At 42.0% G+C, this 24,812-nt stretch overlaps 1 protein-coding gene across 2 annotated transcripts; it reads left to right on the forward strand.

Annotated features, from left to right (window-relative positions):
- Positions 1-3,662: 3,662 nt before the first annotated feature.
- LOC100559118 (aquaporin-6) lies at positions 3,663-23,070 on the forward strand. 2 transcript variants are annotated; one of them, XM_008103971.3, is made up of 5 exons: positions 3,663-3,841; positions 4,246-4,556; positions 17,709-17,867; positions 20,390-20,470; positions 22,437-23,070. In XM_008103971.3, exons 1-5 carry the CDS (start codon positions 3,829-3,831, stop codon positions 22,635-22,637), a joined length of 765 nt encoding a protein of 254 aa, XP_008102178.1. In that variant the 5' UTR covers positions 3,663-3,828; the 3' UTR covers positions 22,638-23,070. The 2 variants fall into 2 exon arrangements, with proteins under 2 accessions (XP_008102178.1, XP_003216981.1); XM_003216933.4 differs by lacking the exon at positions 3,663-3,841 and having other exon boundaries at positions 3,848-4,556.
- Positions 23,071-24,812: the final 1,742 nt, after the last annotated feature.

A 24,812-nucleotide genomic window follows, 5' to 3' on the forward strand; every position in this document is an offset into this window, starting at 1 on the left:
CAGAGCTAGATATAGATCTATAATTATAGATACTAATTTCACATTTGCATTTTCCCCTGAAACATTTGCAAATCCTCTCTCTATATATGTGCATTTCACTCCTACATCTATCTAAAAAAAATGTGTGTGTGTGTGTGTATGTGTACATTTCCCCTGTAGTATTTCCAAGCCCTATATATCTGTATTCATATATATCTATAGCTAGACATCTCGCTATATATAGAGAGGCAAAACCTCATATATAAAAATAATGTATACACATAGATACAGATATACAGGTATATGGAAATCTCTAGATATCTATATGTATATAGGATTTGCAAAGACTTGCAAACATATGAGGGGAAATCATATATAAAATTAATATATAGAGATACAAATATTTAGGTATATAGGGATTGCAAAGGCTTGCAAGGGGAAGTGCCTGTAGCAGAGATTAACAAATATTTCAGGGGGAAATGCTTTTATAAGATTAATGGGTATATATATATATATATATATTCTTCTTCATGACTTGCAAGAGGTTATTTTCCTTTTCAAAACATTCCTTTCATTAAGAGCGGGGGAGGCTTTGGAAAAACAAACACACTGATAAGGGAGGAGAGAAACATATCATATATTGCAAGCAATAGCCTCCAGGCTCTGCTGCCCGGCTTGACCTTGACCTGAGGAGGGAGGCATTTTCAGCTGATAAAGAGGGCTGAAAAACTCGTATCTTCGAGTATATATGGCAAATCTTCACGTTTGACTACAAAAAAATCCCAAAATTGGGACATATAGCTGTAGGAAAGATTAGGCCTGATCCATCCTAGAATTGGTGGGAACTGGGAACAGTACTGTCTGAAATCCTGGAATGCACCACCAGTCAATGCAGATGGTACTAAACACAATGAAACAATAGTTGTTTTGTGTATAAAGCAGCTTTTAGTGTTCACAAATGCAAAGGAAGACAGGTGTAGCTTAACCATCTGTGCAAAAAGCTGTTCTTCTGGAAATTCCCTCCTTCAAAACATTTCCTTTAACCAAACCAAACCGATCACGTAATAATTAAACTAACTCAGTTGTATTCCCATGACTCAGCTTCGCAAATCAAAGTTCATTACACATCCGTTTTTTGCATACAAAAAAAAGATTAAACTGAGGGTGGAACTAGGAGCCTTTCGGTTCCAGCGTTCTTGTGCCAGGACATTCTACCACGACAAAGGAACCAGTGGCTACTTTGTCCTAGGATGAATAAGGCCATGCCTTCCAACTGTCTGGTCTTGGCAGGGGCAGTCCCAATTAATCTTCTGTCATCCCAACTTTTCCAGCTACCTTTAAAATGTCCCAGTTTCTATCTCCTCCTCCCAGTCTCCCCTTTTGTTTCCCCTTTTGTCTTCAGCTTATGTCAATTTCTGCACACTGGGTTGAACATGCAAAAGATGATTTCATTCAATTAATTCAGGAGGGAGGAGAGGAGCAGGTGGAATTTTGCCCTTGCATGGAGGCTCAGGAAGAAAACAAACTGGTGCAGCCTCTCCAGACACTTGTGATCTCTCACATTCATGACTTTGCAAACTCTGATTTGCTGTGAGTTTTCCGGGCTGTATGGCCATGTTCCAGAAGCATTCTTTCCTGACGTTTCACCCACATCTATGGCAAGCATCCTCAGAAGTTTTGAGGTATATTGGAAACTAGTGAAGTGGGGTTTATACATCTGTGGAATCTTCTCTTCTCTGTTTGAGGCAAGTGTGAGTGGTGCAACTGGCCACTTTGATTAGCATTTAATAGCCTTTCAGCGTAGGGAAGTGATGAAGAAACACAACCTACAAACTATCTACAGACCCACTAAGATAATCCAACAAATGCTACGTTCAGCAAAGGAAAAGAGGGATCCTCTCACCTCTGTAGGAGTCTACCATGTACCATGCAGCTGTGGACACGTCTACATAGGGACCACCAAACGTAGCATTGCCCAAACACGAATCAAGGAATATGAAAGGCACTGCAGACTAATTCAACCAGAGAAATCAGCCATAATAGAGCATTTGAGGAACCAACCTCGTCACAGCATATTGTCTGAGACCACAGAAATGCTGGACCACTCGCACAACCACCATATCACAAAGCCATTGAAATCCACAAGCAATAATTTCAACAGAAAGGAGGAAACCATGAAAATAAACATAATCTGGCTACTAGTATTGAAAAAAACTCTAAAATTGGGACAGTAAATAAAGAACATCACTCAGAAAACAGAGGAATTCCAGACATGAAACAATCAGGGCCAGCGAACACCTCCCAACAAAGGATCCCCCCAGGCAGGAAGCAGCCAGGCTTTGAAGCTGCAGGGCCATTAAATGCTAATCAAGGTGGCCAACTGCAACATTCAAACTTGTTTCAGGCAATAAGAGTTCTTTCTCCTAACCTGGACTTTCCACACACGTCTGTAGCCGGGGGGGGGGGGGGGGGTAGGGGTTCAACCCCCCCCCCCCCCAATATTTTTCAGGTTAAGAAAACCTGGTTTCCTCATGAATTTTAACTGGTTAACCAAATCCTCATGAGTGTCCAGTGAAGTTTATCTGTATTGGGTGTCCACTGAAGTTTATCGATGGAGCCTGATTTCTAAATTATTTTGCGTTATGGAACTACTTTTCATGATTTGCCAAAAAAAGTTTGTGAAATGTTGAAGTGCATCGAAAGCACAGAGACTTATCTCGCTCCTTTCCGATGAGAAAAGAAATGCCCCAAGCCTACCTACAGATTTTTTTAAATAAAGAAAATGCAGCAGAGAGAAATTATTAAAATAATTTTAATTCAAAACTTGGCATCAGCCAGGCTAAAAAGCTTGCCAAAGGAACAAATAAAGCAATGAAGAACCATCCTGGTAAGATCCAGAAGCTGCCACAGAAAGTCTTTTCACTCATCTGCGCAAGCTTAATAGTAAGCTCTGGTCGGTCTGTATTGCAAGGAAGGGTTAAGCAAGCAGCCACAATGCTAACAGATGTTCCTCTTTTTCATCACAGGCCAGACCTGTCAAGCGATCGCCTTTCATTTGCTCTATATACTGCCTTTTCCTTTTTTCACTCAAAGACAGCTGTCAACATGGATAACACATGTTAAAACAAAGTCTTCAGTAAAGCAAGTTTTTAAAACAGAGCTAAAAATACAACATGAACCACTGTTTCTGACAAAGGTCTTTTGTTTCCCTCTTTGACTGAATCTCGTGTAGGTTTGCCAAAGTGAAAACTGGAAGGGTTCCTCTCCCTTTCATGGCTGGATAGAAGAGGGAATGTCAGCAGGTGTGGCTTGTCATGCAACCAGGTGACAACAACACAAATGCCTGCTAAAATCCCTCTTCTACACAACTGTGAAAGGAACATAAACCCTCAAACAGCCAGCGGAGGTCCCATGACCAAGAAGAAATCTATTCTGTTTTGCTGAAGCATTATGGAGCCATAAAGCTATTTGTGTGAGTCAGTCTTCTTTGTGAAGTGAAGCTTTGGATTGTTATTTTAATCATTGTCATTCAAACAGCCAGTGTATCTATTTATCTATCACAGCTTTCAATACTGTCAAGCAGCTGTTTGTAGTGTGCTGAATGGTGTGTGTGTTTACCTTTAACTAAGAAATGTCCAAAGCTACAGAAGGAAATGCCCCCCCCCCTTTTTTTTAATGAAGTTAGAAACAGTGGTTCCTTCACAATAAAGGATATTTTGAAATTTGGAGGAGAAAAGTAGTCCTCTTCACTCAACAAACTCATGACTGGAAATGAGGTCTGAATTGGGGACTTCCTGGTTCTTCTGAAGACACACCTACCCATATCTCAGCCTCTGAGATCAACGTCTTATGAAAAGGGAAGGTGTGTGCTTGCCAGTCTTTGTAGCCTTTCTGGATAGGCTGCCTCTTACTTTACCCCCCAAACCCCACCCCAAGGCAGTGGAGCTAGGAGTGAATCCCAGAATGCACCCATTGATATTTATTGTGGGTCCACAACTTTCCCAGCACTGCCACCTCTGTCAAGCATGACCGGAAGGAGCTGGGTAGGAAATGCCCTGCTTCCATATCTCATAAGCTTCCTGGTCCAGCCCAGTGTGGCAATCTTACTAATTTAAATACTATTTCCCTTCCTTGGCCCTCACTCAGCCAGAGAGGCAGCAAGGCACACATATACACACTTACACACAAAGGTTGCTCCTGCTTAGCTCCTGGCAAGGATGTGGAGGGAACTGCTTTCAATACCCTTCTACCGGGCTGTCTTCACAGAAGTCCTGGTCACCGCCATCTACGTCTTCTTTGGTGTGGGCTCTGTGCTGAGCTGGCCAGAGCCTCCATCCATACTGCAGAGCGCCATCACCTTCAACCTGGTTGCCGCCACCACTGTCCAGATTTCCTGGCATGCCAGTGGGGCCTACATCAACCCAGCAGTGACATTGGCCTTCCTTCTAGGCTCTCGCATTTCCCTGGTGAAGGCCATCTGCTTCATGGTTGCCCAGCTGGCTGGAGGGATTCTTGGGGCAGCTATCCTGTATGCAGTCACTCCAGCTACCGTCCGGGGAAATTTAGGCATCAACGTGGTATGTCCTTGTTCTGTCTCAGAATTTGTATTACTGTTGGCAAAGGTGGTACAGTAAGCTTGCTCTGACTTATTTCCAATATGCTTTCACCATAGATTGAAGCCAGAACCTGGGTAAAATAAGTAACCTTTTCATCTATATCTCCTAAAATCCCTAGGAATTCTTGCTCCTCAAGCTCTGAGCAGTGATTCCCGGTCATGGGTTCTCAGATGTTGTTGGATTTCTGCTCCCAGAAGTCCCTGCCAGCATGACCAATAGTGAAGGATTCTTGGAGTTGTAGTCCAAACAAAATCAGGGAGCCAAGTTTGGGAGCTAGTATTTAAAAATTGAGGGGCATTCGGGAGTAAAATAGAGACACTGATGACTTTTATGAAAGGCTTTGAATCTAGAGAAGTTTCAAAACTTGATGCTCCCTGGATGTGTTAGACTATAGGTCTCACAACCACAAATATGCTGTTTAGGGAGGATGGGAGGTGTATTTACTGTATATACTTGAGTATAAGCCTAGTTTTTCAGCCCTTTTTTAGGACTGAAAAAAAGCCTCCTTGGCTTATACTCGGGTGAGGGTCCTGGTGGGCTTATATTCAGGTGGGCTTATACGGTATAATATATGATATATTTATTATTTTTCTCTATTATTATTGGTATTGTTACATTTATTATTTTACTCTATTAATTATTGTTACATTTATTATTTTACTCTATTATTATTGTTACTTTTACATTTATTTTACTCTATTTTTATTATTAATAATACATTTATTATTTTACTGCATTTATTACTTTACTACATTTATTATTATTATTATTAAATTTATTATTTCACTCTGTCGTTATTAAAAGGATACAGAAGCACATTTACATTGAAGATGAAAATAATGATTTAATCAGAGTTGAACAGTCATATCTTAAATTACAGTTTGATGTAAAGATTCAAAACCATTTAAACTACTGAGGCCTCAATTAATGTAATTTTATTGGTATCTTGGCTTATACTGGAGTCAACGTTTTCCCAGTTCTTTTGTGGTAAAATTAGGTGCCTCGGCTTATATTCAGGTCGGCTTATACTTGAGTATATACGGTATTATTTATTCTTTATTTACGACATTTCTACCCCGCCTTTCTCTACCCCAAAGGCTAGGTTTACATTTCTGATGATGGCCAAATTTAGAAAGCTTCTTTTGTTCATCACTGATAGGAGCAACCTCTGCAGGAAACTTGTAAGAAAAGTGTGCGATTTGCATTCATCTTGGGTCTCCTTTGACTTCTGAAAGAGAGGGCATACAGTGATATAGAGAAAGGGAAGTAGTTGACTGAAGTGGGAAGTGGAGGACAAGTCTATTGGGCAGAACTTGAGTTTATAGGCGGCTGTAAAATGAAGAAAGAGTAGTTACCTCTGTGTCACATGCAGCTGCACTGTGACTACTGTAATGTGTAAAATACTAATAGTAATAATAATAATTTTATTTCTTCCCCTCCTCATGGGGAGACGGGTTACAACATTGCTAAAACACATAATCAAAACACATAGTCATTTAAAAACACTCCCAAAGAATACATGTATTAAAATGCACAAAACAAAAGTTAGACATAGATTAAAAGTTTAAAATTTGTCATTAAAACTGTCTGAGTAGGCTTGCCGGAAGAGAAAGGTCTTCACTTGTGTCTTAAATTCTGGCAGCTGGTCTAGCTATTGAAGCTTTACCTGTAGGTCATTCTACAGTCTTGGGGTGGCCAATGAAAAGGTATTTTGGGTGATGGTTGCCAGTCGGGTTCTGGCAGGTTGGAGAAGACACCCCCCCCCCCAGAGGACCTCAATGTTTGGGTTGGATTGTATGGGAGAAGGTGATCCTGTTAGTCACCTGGACCCAAACCATGTAGAGCTTTCAAGGTTAAAACCAACACCTTATACTTTGCCCAGAAACTAATTGGCAGTCAGTGGAGTAACTTTAGGATAGGTGTAATATGATCACTCCTAGATGTCCCTGTAACTAATCTGGCTGCCGTATTGGTACAAGGGTGGATGGTGGATCTGTTTTTCTTTCTTAGATCCCAGTATTTTCTCTAGTAATGAAGTCTTTGTATGTGCTTGCTAGTGCCTTTGTTCCAGCATCAGAAACCCATACATCTGAGGCATGGGAATCTGCCTAGAACAGTGGTTCTCAACCTGTGGGTCCCCAGGTGTTTTGGCCTACAACTCCCAGAAATCCTAGCCAGTTTACCAGTTGTTAGGATTTCTAGGAGATGAAGGCCAAAACATCTGGGGACCCACAGGTTGAGAACCACTGGCCTAGAGGAATGGAGGGATCTGCACTTGGTGGTTATTTCATTTTAAAAACATTCACTAATTTAGATTTCTTTAAATAAGTAGCTGTGATTGAAATCTGCTGTACCAGCTTCAGTCAGTAGGTGGCAGACACCTAATCAATGTGTTGATTTATGTTTGAAGCAAGAATTCAGTAGGTGGGGAGATGTTTAGATTTGCGTAATCTCCTTCTGTATGTGGGAATGGAGTGGGAATGGAGTGAACAGAGGAGGATGTAAGAATATACATGGCAGAGTCTTTGCCTTGAGGTAGTTATCACAGGCACAGATGGGGCAGGTATATTGGCATCCCTTTGCTTCCCTTTAGTATATCAAACTAAAAGATATTGCAAAGCAAGATATGCCTGACTGTATATTTACATAACACCATCAAGATGTGAGGCAATTCTTTATTGGCTGTATTGGCTGGAGATAATGAGAGTTGTACTTCTGCCCATTTGGATGATGTTATGTTGGGGAAGACTATTACAAAGTAAGACCAAAAAGGCAAGTCAGTGCCTACTGAAGCGTATGTTTTAAAAATTTGCACAAGATTGGGAGGGGCAGGAGACGAGTGATAGTGTGATAGGACATAGATGAAAGTGTGCCGAATTATTATATAATGAAATGGGTATTCAAAACGATCTAAAAATGTCCCTCGGGATCCTTTCCAGCCCTAGGATTCTGAACTCTAAGAATACTAAGAACTCTTAAGTCTGTGTGGGTTGCCATCCCGCGGCAGGACTTCTTAAGACCTGACAAGAGATCACTGAAAGCTGGTTAACATTCAGGTAGTGTGCCTCACTGACAGCAAAGATGGCTGCAAAGACCATTTTTTGTGATAGGCAGAACAGGGAGTCAAACTTCATTATTTGGTCTCAGTTGTGCTTTGAGTTGAAGTTTCTAAATGATGTTTTTTCTGTTTGGAATCTAGGCTAGGCCAGTAAAGGCTCACTTGGCACCCAGAACCAACTAATCTAGTGTCTAGTTTACATAAGAACTTTGAAATACTGTATATGATATAATATTTATCACATTCATTTGCACAGAGGGATGGTGCAGGCTTACAGAACCGGAAAAGCTACAAATGAAAGTATCTATAATGTGTACAGTACTATCAGGCAGGGATGAAACAGAGAGGTTTTAAGTATTTAACAAATACATGTTGGCTTTGTCTGCTCCATTCTACTTTAACAATTGGAGGCATGTGTGATAAGAATCAGTTCAGTTTTAAAGAGCACAGAAAAGCCTTAGTAGAGTGACAGAAATGTCACTGCGATTGTTGTTGCATGCTCTCAAATAATTTCTGACTTAAGGTGAACTGAAGTATTACAGAGTTTTCATGGCATGATTTGTTCAGAGGGGTTGCCATCACCCTCCTCTGAGGCTGAGAGAATATGACTTGCCCAAGGTCACTCAGTAGGCTTTAATGGCTGAGTGGAGATTTGAATCCTGGCCTCCCAGAGTCCCAGTCTAGCACTCAAACCATTACAACACTATGGTGCTCCATCCCTGTAGACAGGTAACTTAAAGACAGTGTAGATAAATATTTTACTTGTTTCTCAAAATCAGGTAATGAAAGAAAGAATTACCAGCCCGAAACAGCTCTATATACAGTAGAGTCTTACTTATCCAACATAAATGGGCTGGCAGAACGTTGGATAATAAGGAGAGATTAAGGAACAGCCTATTAAACATCAAATTACGTTATGATTTTACAAATTAAGCACCAAAACATCATGTTTTACAACAAATTGACAGAAAAAAACAGTTTAATAAACAGTCATGTTATGTAGTAATTACTCTATTTACAAATTTAGCACCAAAACATTGCAATGTATTGAAAACATTGGCTACAAAAACATTGACTACTAAAAGGCAGACTGCGTTGGATAATACAGAACGTTGGATAAGTGAAGGTTGGATAAGTGAGACTCTACTGTACCTCTATGTAATGCAATTTATTTGCTGAGCTAAATGCCTGTTGTCACAAAGGGGAAAATGACTTACCAATTGCTTTCTAGGTGAAGCCCATGAAAGAGGAAAAAGAGAGATGTAAATATTAGGCTTGCTCAAATAATTCGATTTCCCCGTTACCTGTTATTAATTCGTTACTTTCGTTAGTTTTGAAGCAATATACGGCCTTGATTGTCCACACGTCTGGATATCGTGGTTTCGAATCGCGAGAGGCCGTTTTTTGTTATGTCGTCATTTTTTTCGTTAGGAAAAAAAAGCTTTTGCAAATCACCCAAACTCCCACCATTCAGGCCCTTTCCTTTTGCCCCTCAGCAAAAGGGGCGTCACGGGCTCAGCCAATGGGAGGGGGCGAGGGGGAAGGAGGCCGAGGAGGAGGAGGAAGACGGAGGGGGGAAATGGCAGCCGCCGCCTCGCCTCAGCTCATGCCTGGTGTCTCTCTGTGAGGCGAGAAGGCGGCGGATGGAGCCGGGAATGGAGAGACCGAGAGAGACAGAGGTCTGTATAAAGACACGCAGAGATGGAGGCTGGCGCGGGGCCCGGCGGTGAGGAGGAAGAGGCCTGGGATGCGAGGGGGTGTGGGCCAGGCCCGTCCTCGGCTGCTCCCGGGGACTACGACTCCCAGGGGCCCAGATTCGCACCCTCCCTCCCCCCAATACAGGTCTCCATACGACGCTACATGAACTTGAATGGATACTGTGGTTGTGTTGTCGAAAGCTTTCATGGCCGGGATCACATTGTTGTGGTATGTATTCCGGGCTCTATGGCCATGTGCCAGAAGCATTCTCTCCTGACGTTTCACCCACATCTGTGGCAGACATACTCAGAGGTTTTGACGTCTGTGCGAAGCTAGGCAAGTGGGGTTTATATATCTGTGGAAGGTCCAGGGTGGGAGAAAGAACTCTTGTCTGTGGGAGGCAAGTGTGAATGTTGCAATTGGTCACCTTGATTAGCATTGAATAGCCTTGCAGCTTCAAAGCCTGGCTGCTTCCTACCTGGGGGAATCCTTTGTTGGGAGGTATTAGCTGGCCGATTGTTTCCTGTCTGGAATTCCCATTTTCTGGGTGTTGTTCTTTTACTGTCCTGATTTTAGCTTTTCTGTAGCTAAAAATGCATATAAAATTGATTCTATAGGGAGGATAAATGATTGGATTTCAACTCCTACAGCTTAGCTTTCTCTGCCAATAATGGTACCATACCAAACTAAACCTCCCAAGATTCTGTAGCAGTGAGCCATCTTGGATATTGTAAGGGATTTTTTATTATTATTATTATTATTATTATTATTATTATTATTATTATTAGATCTTGCTCCCAGGAAGGTGCCTTCGCTGTGGCTCCCAACTTATCTATCTACCTTTCCACATATTCTCCACATTGTGTGTATGTGTATGTATATTATATATACATGAGCCCCGATGGCGAAGTGTGTTAAAGCACTGAGCTGCTGAACTTGCAGACCGAAAGGTCCCAGGTTCAAATCCCGGGAGCAGAGTGAGTGCCCGCTGTTAGCTCCAGCTTCTGCCAACCTAGCAGCTTGAAAACATGCCAATGTGAGTAGATCAATAGGTACCGCTCTGGCGGGAAGGTAATGGCACTCCATGTAGTCATGCCGGCCACATGACCTTGGAGGTGTCTATGGACAACACTGGCTCTTGGGCTTAGAAATGGAGATGAGCACCAACCCCCAGAGTCAGACATGACTGAACTTAACGTCAAGGGATACCTTTACCTTTACCTATACACACACACACACACACACACACATATGCAGGGACTATATATACACAGTATATATCACACACACACCAATTTAACAAAGTTTCAGCCACAAAAACAAAGTTTCTGAAGTAGAACAATGACTTTCACAGTAAAGACAACCCAATTTAACAGGAAATAAGACTTTCAAACCAGGACCAGATTTCTGCAATTATTAAAAAATGGTTTATTATAAAAGCTATGAAAATTCGCCAAAAATCAGAGGATAAGGGAAACGTTCCAGTGTTAAATGTGTTCTACCACTGTACCAAGTTTGAAGAAGATCACTCAAAAAATGAGGGCGGGAGAGTCCTGTAAAATCTCCCCTCGTGCTGTTTTTTTTTTTTTGCCACTGCGCATGCGCGTCCGCCATTAACGAATTAATTTAGAAAATAACGAATTTTTGTTAATTTCGAATTTTTTGGGGGGCAAAATTCGGAAATGACATCAGAAACGAAACGCTGGCGCCCCCTGCTTTTGAAACGAGTTTAGAATCAATTTTTTCATGGATCGCTCAAGCCTAGTAAATATATAAGACTGGGCCCTCATTGCACATGTGAACTGTCTTCCTCTTATGAAATGTATTGTGTGTAAGGGTTAGATCATGGCAGATTATGTGAAAATTGGGAAGATTATAAACTGCTGTTGATGATCCGTTTAGCCAGGGTGTGCTATTTCTTGGTTTAGGAAATAGAAAACCAGATTGCTTCCTTCACCTGGGATTACAAGTAACAAAATGCTTTCTGCACCGTGCTTGACTGTTGTATAATTGCCTTTACATCTGTGTGCTCCAGAGCCCAGGTAGTGCAGCGGGTAAACCACTGAGCTGCTGAACTTGCTGACTGAAAGGTCAGCGGTTTGCTGGGCAGCGGGGTGAGCTCCTGCTGTTAGTCCCAGCTTTTGCCAACATAGCAATTCAATTGTTTGATGTGTGTTCTATTTTGACATAGACACTCCTTCATCAGTTTGATTGTTGCCCATACTATTGTCCTGTATTGGATTTTTAATGCTTTCGATTATTGTTTTAATATTTTTTCTTCAAATTATGTTTATTTAAACTATGATCTGCTTAATTAGTTTTTAATGTGATGTTTGTTGTCTTAACTGTTGATTTTATGATGTTATGCAATTTGCTGGGCTTGGCCCCATGTGAGCCGCTCCGAGTCCCCGTTGGGGAGATGAGACGGCATATAAAATAAAGTTATTATTATTATTATATTATAAAAGCATGCAAATGTGAGTAAATCAATAGTTACCGCTCCGGCGGGAAGGTAATGACTCTCCATGCAGTCATGCCAGTTACATGACCTTGGAGGTGTCTACGGACAATGCTGGCTCTTCAGCTTAGAAATGAAGATGAGCACCAACCCCAGAGTTGGTGACAACTAGACTTAATGTCAGGGGAAAACCTTTACCTTTATGTATGCTCCATATTTGCACTTGGTGCAAATATTGTATCCCCATCAGCTGCTTTTTTGAGTATGTTTTGGAAGTAGCACTTACAGTATATAGCACATCCTCCCAACTACTATTCAGTGGGGTATCAATTCCATGAGGTACATCTGTTGCCTCTCTTGCCCCCCCCCCAAAAAAAAGCCCCTACTGAAGAATAGTATAATTTCCATCTGCATTGTTCATTTCTAATGTCTTGCCTTCTTTTCATTCCTCTACCTTCGTGACCCGTGGAAATTTCAGTCTTGTTCTTTGCATGTGTATGAGCACAAAGAACAAAATCAATTCATTTTCAAATGGGAAAAGGTGTATTTGTTTGAAGGCAATGCCTGCCGCTTACTCAGTGTTTAGTGTAGCTTAAAATAATGGAAAACATAACCTGCAGAATCATATAACTTATGCAATGCAACAATACAATAAAGTCCCAAACAATAAAAGACAGTACAATGCAATAAAATTACTCTATCAGTAGCAATACAATAAAATAAAATTAAAATGTTTTTGAAGCTCAACAAAGCCATAAAAGAGAAACAGGTGCAGCAGGTAGAATAGGCTTAAAAGTGAACGGTCAGTCTTTAAAATCCCCAGCTTTACAAATAAAGTGCTTGATGGATTTTTAAAAACCTCTTTACTATGTGGTGAAAGGTTTAAGCAGGAGAGCTTGCCTCTCCTTGTTCGGGTGAATTAAGGATATAGCAGGTTAAGTAATAGGCATTAACTCCATCTCTTCCTCATTTGGAAGCTTTTTATAGTTCTGTGTCCAAATGTGTTAATTTTTAAGAGGGAAGGTGTGACAGAGGCCTTTTCCAGGCTGTTCCTGCAGGTCAAACTCTTGGGCTCTTGACGCTCACATTTCCCCTTAAAATCCTCTTTTCGGTCAATCTGAAAAGGGATCCCAATATGGACAAGTGACCGTGTTGTTCAATGATTTACCTGAGCAGTTGCTGTCAAAATATAATAGGAACAGACAGGCTTGATTGTAAAAAAGAATAAACAAGCAGAAGCTTATTAAGACACAAGTAGATCACAGATTAACCCATTCATTACTTCATAAACTCTATTGAGTTTTTTCCCTCTGGCTGATAGTACTCTCCCTGTGTTGTTAAAGGCTTTCATGGCCGGAATCACTGGGTTGCTGTGAGTTTTCTGGGCTGTATGGCCATGTTCCAGAAGCATTCACACTTGCCTCCAACAGGCTAGAGTTCTTTCTCCCACCCTGGACATTCCACAGATATATAAACCCCACTGTCTCAGTTCTAACAGACCTCACAGCCTCTGAGGATGCCTGCCATAGATGTGGGTGAAATGTCAGGAGAGAATGCTTCTGGAACATGTCATACAGCCCGGAAAACTCACAGCAACCCAGTACTCTCTCTATTGCAGTATTCCTAATCCTTAACCCTCTACAATCTTTTCCTGTATCTCTAGGCCATCTTTCCCCTATTTCTCTTATTTTAGAAAAAAAGTGAGAGGCAGTTTTTTAACCCTTTCTCTCCATTTCCCTCCATTGCAGTGTTTACTGAGCTGTGATTTCCTAGCACCAAACAGGTTTGTCCGGCTCCTCTTTTCAAATAAGGATTCATGCTATTAATCTTTGTTGAACTTCCAGGCACTTACAGCTTTGAATTGCCCTTTGTTTCATCTTGGCAGCAGATCAAACCCAGCCTTTCCATGCCCTTGGCACTAAAGGTGTGCCAGATGCGCACGCACACCAAGACCATTTTCACAGCACTGCTTAGCCCCGGCAAGGGGGAACGTTTGGTCTTCTGTAATCCCTGTTGATGGGAACTGAAGTCCAAAACACTTGGGGAACATGGGCAGTGTTTTTGCCACCTACATCAAGCCCAGCCACGTTGCCTCCTCATTCTTTTCTCCTGGAGAGGAAGTGTTTGCTGGGTGAAGGAGACCTGAGGGAGTTTATGGAAGAAAGACAACACCTTCCCTTCCTCCTCCTTGTTTTCCTAACGATCAGGCTGGCATCCATTTTATCCATGATCTAGGGTTTTGCAATGTTCTTCTTTTATACTGAAGACAACCAAGAAACTGAAAGGACATGAGGTATGGTATTAATCTAGAAATTCTCTATTTTTCTATTTCGATCTTTTCCCCCCCTGTATTGCCCTGTTTGGTCTTTGGTGGTATGTAAGTTAAGATCATCACTCAACGAAATCTCTACCTGCTGGCCTTATACTGCAAAGCATTTTGCAACCTTGTTAGAGGGTGCATCCCATCCAAATGTCCTCATTTGGGGAAGACAATTCTGATTCATCCTCTGTCATCCTACTCTGTCAGCTGCTTTTAAAATATCCCGCTTATTCTTTTCTCCTCCCAACTTCTCCCTTTGTCTTCATCTTCAGCTGTTGCAAACCCTGGTTTTTCTTTCTTCCTCTCAAGTTCTCTTTTTGTCTTCATCTTGCTTCAGCTGTTAAAGGAATTCAAAATGTGCTGGATCAACAGATTGGGGAAGTGTGAGGAGAGGATGAGGATGTCTTGACCTTCTCAAAGGGCTCTGGCTAAAGCAAACTGCTGCAGCTTCTCCCAACTTGTGTGTTCGTCCTCATTCATTACTTTTGCCTCTTGAATACATAATGATGTTGGTGGGTTCCATGTGTCTCAATTTTTATTTCAGAATATATAGCAGAATTCTTTCTAGAGGTCTTGCCTGAATATCCTTCTTAACAACCTTGATTCTCCCTCCACCTCAAGCTAATGATTTGATTATGGTTGCTTCACAGGACCAGCCTTACTATGAGGCAGCACAATGACCTGATGTGGGCAGCAGAATTTTTTGCGTATGCAAATTATTTAATTTGTTATCATATTTTACTTCCAGGGGGAAAACTAAAAGATCTGATTTTGATTTATACTGGCCAGTTTTTATTAAATATGTTTTAGAGAGAGAAAAAGGAAAACAATACAACTTTGTTGGTCAGGAATTTTGGATATGACATTTGTTTACTGATTGACTCATCAATTTATGGCAAAGGAATTGATACTTGTTCAGGCCTTGGTGGTAGGGTTATGTGTTTGTCGTGTTTTGTTTACACTGTAAGCTGTTATTGTATGTAAATTTAAAAAATTAAAGATTATATTTTACTGCCAGGGGAGGTACTTTTTTTTCTGTCATGTGCCAAAATAATGTGAATAGCTTTAGGAACCATTTTTTGACCAGGGACTGTTGTCGACCGCGTTTTGGGGGATCGGGGCCCTTAAGGAGAGACCCGATCCGGTCCTGAGAGAACGGACCTTGGCGGAGCCAATAGGAAAATATGAGCCGCAATACAACCTGAAGCCGAAATGAAGAAGGTCCGCCAAAGTTGAAGGAAAATCCGCCAAGGAGTCTTTATTGAGCAATTCAGCTGAAGAGGACTCTAGTAGCGATCATTCGGTCTACTAGGGTACCATACAATCAAAATAAAGTCATACTTATACAAAATTTCAGTCTGACAACCCTTTGAATTTCCCGCCCTGCTTCCCCGCCTATCTGATCGTTGATAGGCTAGAAGGTTGAACGAGGCGGGCTTTCATTTCCCGCCTCGCTTCGTTGGCCCAATAGGAAGCTGCCTTACGTCTCTACTAGGTCCAATCAGGAGAGAGAAGGCGGGAATTAGTGAAACAATGAGGTGACGGGGACAGGAACCAGAGGATTAAATCCTGCTAGACTGATTTCTAAAGGGTGCTTAATTTATTAATGGCAGCAATCAAGGGTGTCCGGGTTTCTGTCACGTATACAGATTTTAGATATGCCTTGGGGTGTCAGAGATGGAAGCAAAGATGGGTGGTGATGAGCCATATTGACAGGCTCTGCAGGGCGCCTTCCTGAGGTGTCCTGGTTTTTCCTTTGGGTGAGATATGACAATGTTTGCCTTGGGGCGAATCACCTTTAGGTCAGCAAACTCCGAATTCGGCGACTCAAGCCCTATATTGTCCATGCAATTTGAATTTGATTGGATTTAGCGGTGGCAGATTATCCTTTTGTTTTTGGGAAAGGAAGCCTGGGTCATAGGAAATGGGATAAGTTGTGGGGTTCAGGTTGAGTTCAAAATATTTCCTATTTGATTTCATGATTTGACAATTATATGAAATAAAATGAAAAATAAAATAAAGTTGGAATATAAACCATGCTGGGAAAAATACATATTTTCCGGGGATTCCAAAGAGTACAAATACATATAGGCAGATAGATAGATTTCATGGAAATAAGGGAGAATTCATAAAAGTGAGTTACATTGCATAAAGGGGAATCATGAATGATATAAACAATTGAAAATATTTGATAAGAACGAAGTTCATAACATCTGGAGAACCCAGCATGGAAATTCATAAAAGTGGAGTTTTAGCAGCATGATTTTACAATTCATGAAGTTGTTATCTCTTGCCTCAGGCTAAAAGGTCAAACACCTTTTGTGCAGAGAGTCACAGTAAACTCCAGTAAAAAATCTCAATCACCTTCTACTATAAATATATGGAATATAGAACATAAAGTCTTGATTTTTGAACTATCTTTTACAAAGTCCTGGGGGGGGGGGGGGTCACCTCGATCACAGGACCACTCTCCAACATTAGTACCAAAAGGGTTACAAATCAGTTTGGTTATTTGGGGTGCAGAATCAGAAAACTGAATTGAATAGACCACATCAGCTCTAGTTTCTGATACAGAACATATGCCATCCAGTAGTCACCATCTGCTCATCCACAGAAAACTGTATTTAACAATCTAGAGCTGATGTGGTCTATCCAATGCAATTTTCTGATTCAACTCTCCAAATAACCCCAGGAACAGGCCTAACAACGAAGACACAAAGGCACCCTGCTTCCAGGTGCCACACGGAACGGCTCTGCCCAGGGGGACGGAAGAGGAGGAGAAGCAGCAGTCAGGAGGCTTGTTGTCACACCTTTTGTGGGTATTCAGCTTTTCCCCTCATGACATCCCCATTGCTTTGGCACTATAAGAGGATTTCACAAGACCAGTCGCTCTCGTTGCAATGGCGTAGTAACGGTGAGGTCGTGGACCATATTTTAGTTCTTGGGGACTACTGGTCGTCCTCAGGCCACAGGTTGGAAACCACTGCTTTAGGGGCTATGCACATTTTCTTTCCTAGGTGCCATCAAATAATCTCTGTGTGATTTAAAATGAGTCTACCATAAGTGAGATTGACTCAAAGGAGGTTTGCCATCCCTTTTCTTTGAATATACTCCAGCAGCTGAAACTCCTTTGTAGTTTGCCATCCAAGTGCTAACCAGACTTGGCTCTGCTTACCTTTTAAGGGCAATTGCCCCACATTTATGCAATTTGCCTTGTACAAATTTGTTCTAATTTTTTTTGACAACAGCAAAAATCCAACTGGGACAAAGTGTCACAACAAAACCAAAAAAATTTGGCCTTTGGGATACTTTTGTTTTGTCTTGTCCGACCAATGGAATAGATTGGAAAAATGGAAAAATGTCCCATACTGTTTTTTTGGGAAACAGGGATGCAAAGAAGAAGTGATGTGCTCTGCTTGGTAGTAGGTTGCTTCCTACTGGTTCCTCTGGTTGAGGAAAATACTAACCCTGCAATGGATTTCTCATTGAGATCTTAAAACACCCCAATGTTCACTTCTTTGTATTTTGATCGATGAAGCTTAAACTTCCCTCACCACTTTGTCATCTCCTCCAACCCAGATCAGCCCCAACATCTCCGCTGGACAAGCTGTCGCCGTTGAGCTCATTTTGACCCTGCAGTTGGTTCTCTGCTACTTTGCGTCCACTGATAGTCAGCGAAGCACCGGCACTCCTGCTATCATCATTGGCATCTCTGTTGCTCTGGGGCAAGTGATTGGGGTAAGTAGAGGACATCACTGGGGCCAGGTGTAGTGGAGGCCAGTAGCTTCTTAGTCAGTGGAACAGTGTGGGTTTTGGTCTAAAGTTTAAAGGAGCTATTTTAAGGCTAGAGTTCAGCATTAGACGAAAACTTGGAACAGGTTCCACCCCATTGACTTGAAAGTCAACTGCTACCACTGGACGTTTAAATGCAATAGGTTTTCCCAGTCGGACTTCTTTCCTTGTGATAATAGGCTCTTCCATTATCTGGGCAACACAGCTGAGTGGTATAGTCTCTCCTCCAGGTATATTAGTTTTAAGTTGCATTTACTAGGGGTCAGGAGCCCCCGGTGGCACAACGGGCTAAACTGCTGAGCTGCTGAACTTGCTGACCAAAAATTTGGCGGTTCGAATCCAGGGAGCAGAGTGAGTGCCCGCTGTTAGCCCTAGCTTCTGCCAATGTAGCGATTCGAAAACATGAAAATGTGAGTAGATCAATAGGTCCTGCTCCGGCACGAAGATAATGGCTCTCTGTGCAGTCATGCCAGCCACATGACCTTGGAGGCATCTGTGGACACAATACCGGCTCTTCGGCTTAGAAATGGCGATTAACACCAACCCTCAGACACGACTGGACTTAATGCCAGGGGAAAACCTTTACCTTTACCTTACTAAGGGTCAGCATCATGGAGAAGTCATGGAGATAACGAGAGACAATTGCTCCATGAGGATGGCCAGTTGGGGAGAAGTGGAACAGCTCTGAGATGTCTCCAAGTGAGAGGTTATAAAACCTGAGTGCCATTAGGCGCAAGGAGAGGAGGGTTATCTTCGTTCTTCTGTGTCTTTCTTAATTAGCATAAGGTGCATTGGGGATATATACCATCCCAAATTGATTTGAGGACAAGTGGTGGTGGTGGGTGGGGGGGAATCTGAGGCAGCCAGCCTCACTTAAGGAAGCTCAGGTGTAAACTGGACTGAGGTGGTCCACACACCTAACTTCCCACCGACATCCAAGATACAGAACTCCATCTGTTTTGTAAGTGGAGCAAGAACATTCATCTAGTCACATTAAGGATTACATTCTTTTAACCTCAGCTGAATATGACCTAGACTGTTGGGGACTTTGTAACTACTCTTAAGCATGAAGGAAAATGCCTTTATGGATATATCCTTTCTACTAATGTAAGATGACTTGCTTAGAATAAAAGCTTTCTTTGAAAGATGTCGTCTTTCTTGCACGCTCTCCACTTGCCTCTGCAGAGTCAGAGGCTGAGAAACCTCAAGTTAAAGTCCTCAGTAACTTCTCAATGAGTTCCTTCCTTTCCTTCCTTCCTTCTTAACTGAAGCTTGAATGTTAATCATAGAGTGCTCTTTGTTATGATTCTGATGCCAAACAACTATACAATCAGAGATTGAATCAGAAATGTGCAAGGGGATGTTTACCAAGGAAAGTGGGACGCACTTGAATTCCAAGCAGGCGAGGAAGTTTAAATAGGGACTGTAGTAATCACTATATGTAACACAGGCATGCTGCTAAAAGTTGCAGATTACCCTTGAGTGTGAGCAAAGGTGACCAACAACTGATCAGTATAATTGTCCCCATATATTTAGAAACAATTAATAGATATCTGTGTAATTTGCAGTAAATCAGCAAATCTTTTCAGCTACCAATGGATTGTCAATAGCGAGTGGCAGGGTGGGGTGAGGGCTTTCCCTACTTTTAAATTATGCTGCTGAAACCAAGAAAGCTTGGTGGTGAAATAGAACTAGATTTGTAAATGTAAACTTCAGTCCTAGTGCTTAGAAAGATTTCTTATTTTTTTCCCTGTTGTTCCCTGTGAGGTAAATAAATCTGAGAGACAGTAGTTGGCTCAAGGTCACTGAGGCAGTTTTCATGTGCAGCGGGAGCTAAAATCCAGATCTCCCAAGTGTCGGCCCCACACTCAAACCACACTGTACCACCTTCCCAAGGCATTATTTTGCAACTAAGCATGTGTCTTGAAATGCTAGTGAAAATCAAAGTAGACCCTATAAACTTCAGGTTTGTCCACCCCTGAATTAGATTCCTTGATTTTAAGCATCCCTTAGCATGCTGCTCAAGGCCAAAGCTAGCAAAATTTATTTTTGGGGACCTACAAGAATCCCCTAGCAATCAGGCAATACACAACATAACGTTTCCACAGATCAGAGAACATGAGCTTTTGAGAGAAGCGTAAAGATATGTGAGACCCAAGTAAGCAAGGGGGAGACATTGGTATGGCTACAAAGGGTGCCATAGGGACTACAAAAATGACACTTGGTGCCTTCCAGCATCCGTGAGTAAGTAGCGTCTTTTAAGAAAGTGTGCAGGTCTGTTTCTGTGCTTAAGGGAGGTGTACTTATTTTGATATGAGAACCAGCTATAAGAAGTGCTTCTTTGCAATGTGCTATGGGGAAAACCTTCAAAGCCCTGCTCTAAATAGGGTGCTAATAGAGACACAAGGAACTAGCTGGGACCCAACAAGAGATGTTTCTCCTCTCACCATTTTGCCCATTCCTTCTAGCGCTATTTCACCAGCTGCTCCATGAACCCAGCTAGATCCTTTGGCCCTGCAGTTATTGTTGGGAAGTTTCCTCAGCACTGGGTAAGAACATCTCTTTCCGTTCCTTCCTTGTTATTCAGAATTACTAGGAAATTTTAACAGTTTCCCCAGCTGTTGTCCAAGATTATCAGATGGCAAAACTTGGCAATGCCATGTATTTACTTGATAGGTATTTTATGCTGTATGTGCATATGAATGGAGACAAACAGTGAGGGAGGAGGTGGTGGTGATGTCAGAGGAGGAAGGAGAACAAGAATAGGAGGAATGGTTGCTGTTGTTACTGGTGGTGGCAGGGGTGTTGTACATCCTCCTTCCTCATGAGACCTTTGATTGAAATTTGTTCTCATCTAGAGAACACTTTGGCTCTCCTGAGAATTGTATAATTGAGGGTTTGAGCCTTCCCTGTAATATCAGGCTTCAGGGATCAGAGCCTGCAAGACTCCTGTGCAGTTGGCTAAATCCAGCATTTGAGGCCAGGCCACATTGCTTCATTATCCCCACCCTGTCTGGATAGCTGGCTGCCTCACTCTGCCCCATTGGATGTATGGAGAGTGGGCGGATGGAAGAATGGATGCTCTTCCCAGTCCACACAGGTCATCTGTCAATGTTGATAGTCAGCCCAAGAGCTCTTTTTTCCTTTACAAAATTTGATTAAACTGAGATTATTCAAATTTCAGAGGTTGGTAAATCTGACTGTAGAATATGAAGATGTAGACAAAGATCTAGATACTGGTCTGGTCTCAGGAGAAAGGTTGCTGCACTTAAATCCCACTACAGTTAATGGGATTATTAAATACATCCAAGGAACATAACCCCAAGTCATTTCAATAAAAGATCAGATTAACTAATGTTCTCTGTATGCTTTTTTCCTGTAATGTTTCTCTTTTCACCACTAATATTACTCATGTCTAATCAACAAGGAGAAATGTAGAATGCTTCACTGGGGCAGAAGAAATGAAATGCAAAGATACAGAATAGATGGTGCCTGGCTCAACAACAGAAATACATGTGAAAAAGATCTTGGAGTCTTAGTGGACAACAAGTTGAACTTGAGCCAACAGTGTGATGCAGCAGCTAAAAAGCTAATGAGATTTTGAACTGCATCAAAAGGAGTACAGTGTCTAGATCAGTGGCTCTCAACCTGTGGGTCCCCAAATGTTTTGGCTTTCAACTCCCAAAAATCCTAACAGCTAGTAAACTGGCTGGGATTTCTGGGAGTTGTAGGTCGAAACACCTGGGACCCACAGGGTAAGAACCACTGGTCTAGACCAAGAGAAGTCATGCCTCTCTATTTTGCTTTGGTCAAACCTCACCTGGAATACGGTGCCTAATTCTGGGCACCACAGTTTACAATAGATATTGACAAGCTGGAAGGTGTCTAGAGAAGGGTAACTAAAATGATCAAAGATCTGGAGACCATAAATCCATATGAAGAGTGTCTTAAAGAGCTGGGCATGTTTAGCCTGCAGAAGGGAAGGTTGAGAGGAAATATGATAGCTACATAGAAATATGTGATAGGATATATAAGAAAGAGGGAGCCAGGATTGTTTTCTGCTGCCCTGGAGAATAGGACTGGGAGCAACTTCTTGACCGTGAGAGCTGTTCAACAGTGGAACTCTCTGCCTTGGAGAGTAGTGGAGGCACCTTCTTTGGAAGCTTTTAAACAGAGGCTGCATGGTCATCTGTCATGGGTACTTTGACAGTGCTTTTACTGCATGGCAGAGGGTTGGGCTAGATGGCTCATGTGCTCTTCCAACTCTATTATTCTATGCTTTGATTTCTGGTAAATGAGCTGCAGCTTCCTCCAGCCATTCATCTACAGCAGTGGTTCTCAACCTGTGGGTCCCCAGGTATTTTGACCTACAACTCCCAAAAATCCCAGCCAGTTTACCACCTGTTAGCATTTCTGGGAGTTTAAGGCCAAAACATCTGAGGACACACAGGTTGACAACCACTGATCTACAGCAACTATTATTCTCTCTCACTCTCTTTCTCTTTCTCTTTGCAGATATTCTGGGTGGGACCCTTGGCTGGGGCTGTCCTGGCATCACTACTTTACAACTTTGTTCTTTACCATGACCCAAAGACTTTGGCCCAACGACTGGCCATTCTCAAGGGCAGCTATGATGGAGAAGAACTGGAGAACAAGACAGACCAGACGAAAGAATCCATATCTTTACCAAGCCTCAGCCTTGTACATAGACTATAGTCTGCTGGTGTCTTGGGAAGAGAGCAAGACACAGAAATAGCTTCCTCCATTTTTAAGGAAGACCTCAGCCACACCAAGACAGGTTATTCTGCAACTGGTCACTAGAGGGCCCCAAGTGCCTTTTCTCTGAAGTCTGTGGCTTGGAGTGGCGCGTCTGCATTTTAAATGCCTTTCTATTGCCTAGTTCCAATTTTGCTAAAAAAGAGAGAAGATCTTTTAGGACTAAGAATGCCAGATAGTAGGGAGGTAATACATGGGTGCCATAAGGCCAAGGGAGCTCAGAGACACTGTACAGATCTGTAGTATCTTATGCACTTTTCAGAGGGGAGTTAACTGAGCCAAGGTTAAATGTAAATATTTATAGCTGTGTGTAGCAGTGAGTATCTGTTGGTTCTTTTAAAGATTAAAGCTGTCTTCTGATTTACCACTGCAACCTCACAGCCGATATCGCCTGCTTTGTTCCTTGTTTTATCATGAAACAGGTGGGGTCGTTTGTGTGTGACCCTGGAATGTGATTTTTTGTTTTGTTTTGCATAAAGTGGTATCACTGCCAGCACGCCCTGGAAGTACGTTCCTCATTATAGTTCCAAAGCATGTCTCTTGAATGATAGTGCAAGGACTGTGTCTATCCAAGAGGCAGAGCGATCTCCATCCCTAGGTCAAGGATAAGGAACTATTGCCCTTCTCAAGCTGTCTTGGCCACGGGGCTGATTGCCCATTCCTGTGACAGATGTAGCCTGTTTGTAGCCCAGAAGAACAACTGCCACAGACCACTACTTGGCCAGCACAGGGATGGGGAATGCCGGGCCCTGTAGATGTTCTTGGACACACAGTTCCCATCATCTCTTCCCTACTATGGTGGCTAGGGCTGATGGGAATAGCAATCCTATGATATCACAAAGGCCGTAAGGTTCGCTCTCCTTCCTGAAACTTCTTCCAGTGAGCCTTTTCTTGTCATTCAAGTGCACTTCTTCCCAGATTCTTGCCAAATGTATAAGGTGTCATTAAAGACTTTGGAGAAATCATAAGGATCATAGGATTGGAAGCGATCACAAGGGCAATCTAGTCCAACCTCCTGCTATGCAGGAACACATCTTTGATTCTGCAGTATGGTGGCTAGAGGTCAGTAGCAAAAAAAATAATGACTTGATCATAATTCAGTAGGGTTAATGCAAAACCTCTTCTTGGAGGACAATATGGAATGGGACCCAGGAACATGGAGCTGTATGACTAGATCTCAGTGGCCCAAATACTGTTCCCAACTGGAGGAAGAATCATTGAATTACTGATTGACAGCAAAAGTGAATCTTATAGATAAATCCCACTGATTCAGGCCCCTTCCACACAGCTGGATAAAACCCCACATTATCTGCTTTGAACTGGGATATATGGCAGTGTGGACTCAGATAATTTATTTCTTATTTATTTCTCACATTTATATCCCGCCCTTCTCACCCGAAGGGACTCAGGGCGGCTTACAACAGTGGCAACAATTAGATGCCCATACAAACCAATATAAAACAGCATATAAAACAGTTAAAACTATTAAAATACATTATGAATTAAAAATACACATTTCAAACATAAAATCAGATCCGTTCTTCCTCATGCTTTGTCCATAGTTAACCCAGTTCAAAACAGATATTGTGGGATTTTTTGCCTTTATATTCTGGGTTATATGGCTGTGTGGAAAGACAACCAACAACCAGCCAGAGGGGCTTGTAGAAAGTTAAGGGAAAATTCAAAAAACTGGCAATCTGAGATACAGCTACACATTTGACCATTCTCTCTCACACACAGGAACATACTGGCAGGATATTCGGGAGTGATAAAAATGCCCTCTTCTCACATTGGCAATGTGAACTGTGAAACTCACTGACACAAGTAGTGGTGATGGCTGCCAATGTAAAAAGTTTGGATACATTCATAGAGATGTGGCTATCAAGGATTTTAGTCATGATTTTATCTATGTTCACTCCCATAATAGAGGCTTTATGTTACTCAAGATCATTTGTTGAGGAACATGATTTGGAGAGTGCTGTTGCCTTCCTGCCTGGCTTTGGAGTTTCCCACTGGGCTGGTCTAATCCAGGCCTTTAGTTTAACCCAGCAGGGCTCTTCTGATGTTCTTATCCCTGAACATACTGTAATGATGTCTCTCTGACATTCCCTTTTA

This window comes from Anolis carolinensis, chromosome 2 (genome assembly GCF_035594765.1).
Source record: "Anolis carolinensis isolate JA03-04 chromosome 2, rAnoCar3.1.pri, whole genome shotgun sequence".
NCBI classification, from domain to species: domain Eukaryota; kingdom Metazoa; phylum Chordata; class Lepidosauria; order Squamata; family Dactyloidae; genus Anolis; species Anolis carolinensis.

Excerpts from the sequence above, each read along its gene's own strand:
- LOC100559118 (XM_003216933.4), top strand. The coding sequence starts at position 4,197 with ATGTGGAGGGAACTGCTTTCAATACCCTTCTACCGGGCTGTCTTCACA. Across the intron at positions 4,557-17,708 it reads GAAATTTAGGCATCAACGTG|ATCAGCCCCAACATCTCCGC; the intron begins GTATGTCCTTGT and ends CCTCCAACCCAG. Across the intron at positions 17,868-20,389 it reads CTCTGGGGCAAGTGATTGGG|CGCTATTTCACCAGCTGCTC; the intron begins GTAAGTAGAGGA and ends CATTCCTTCTAG.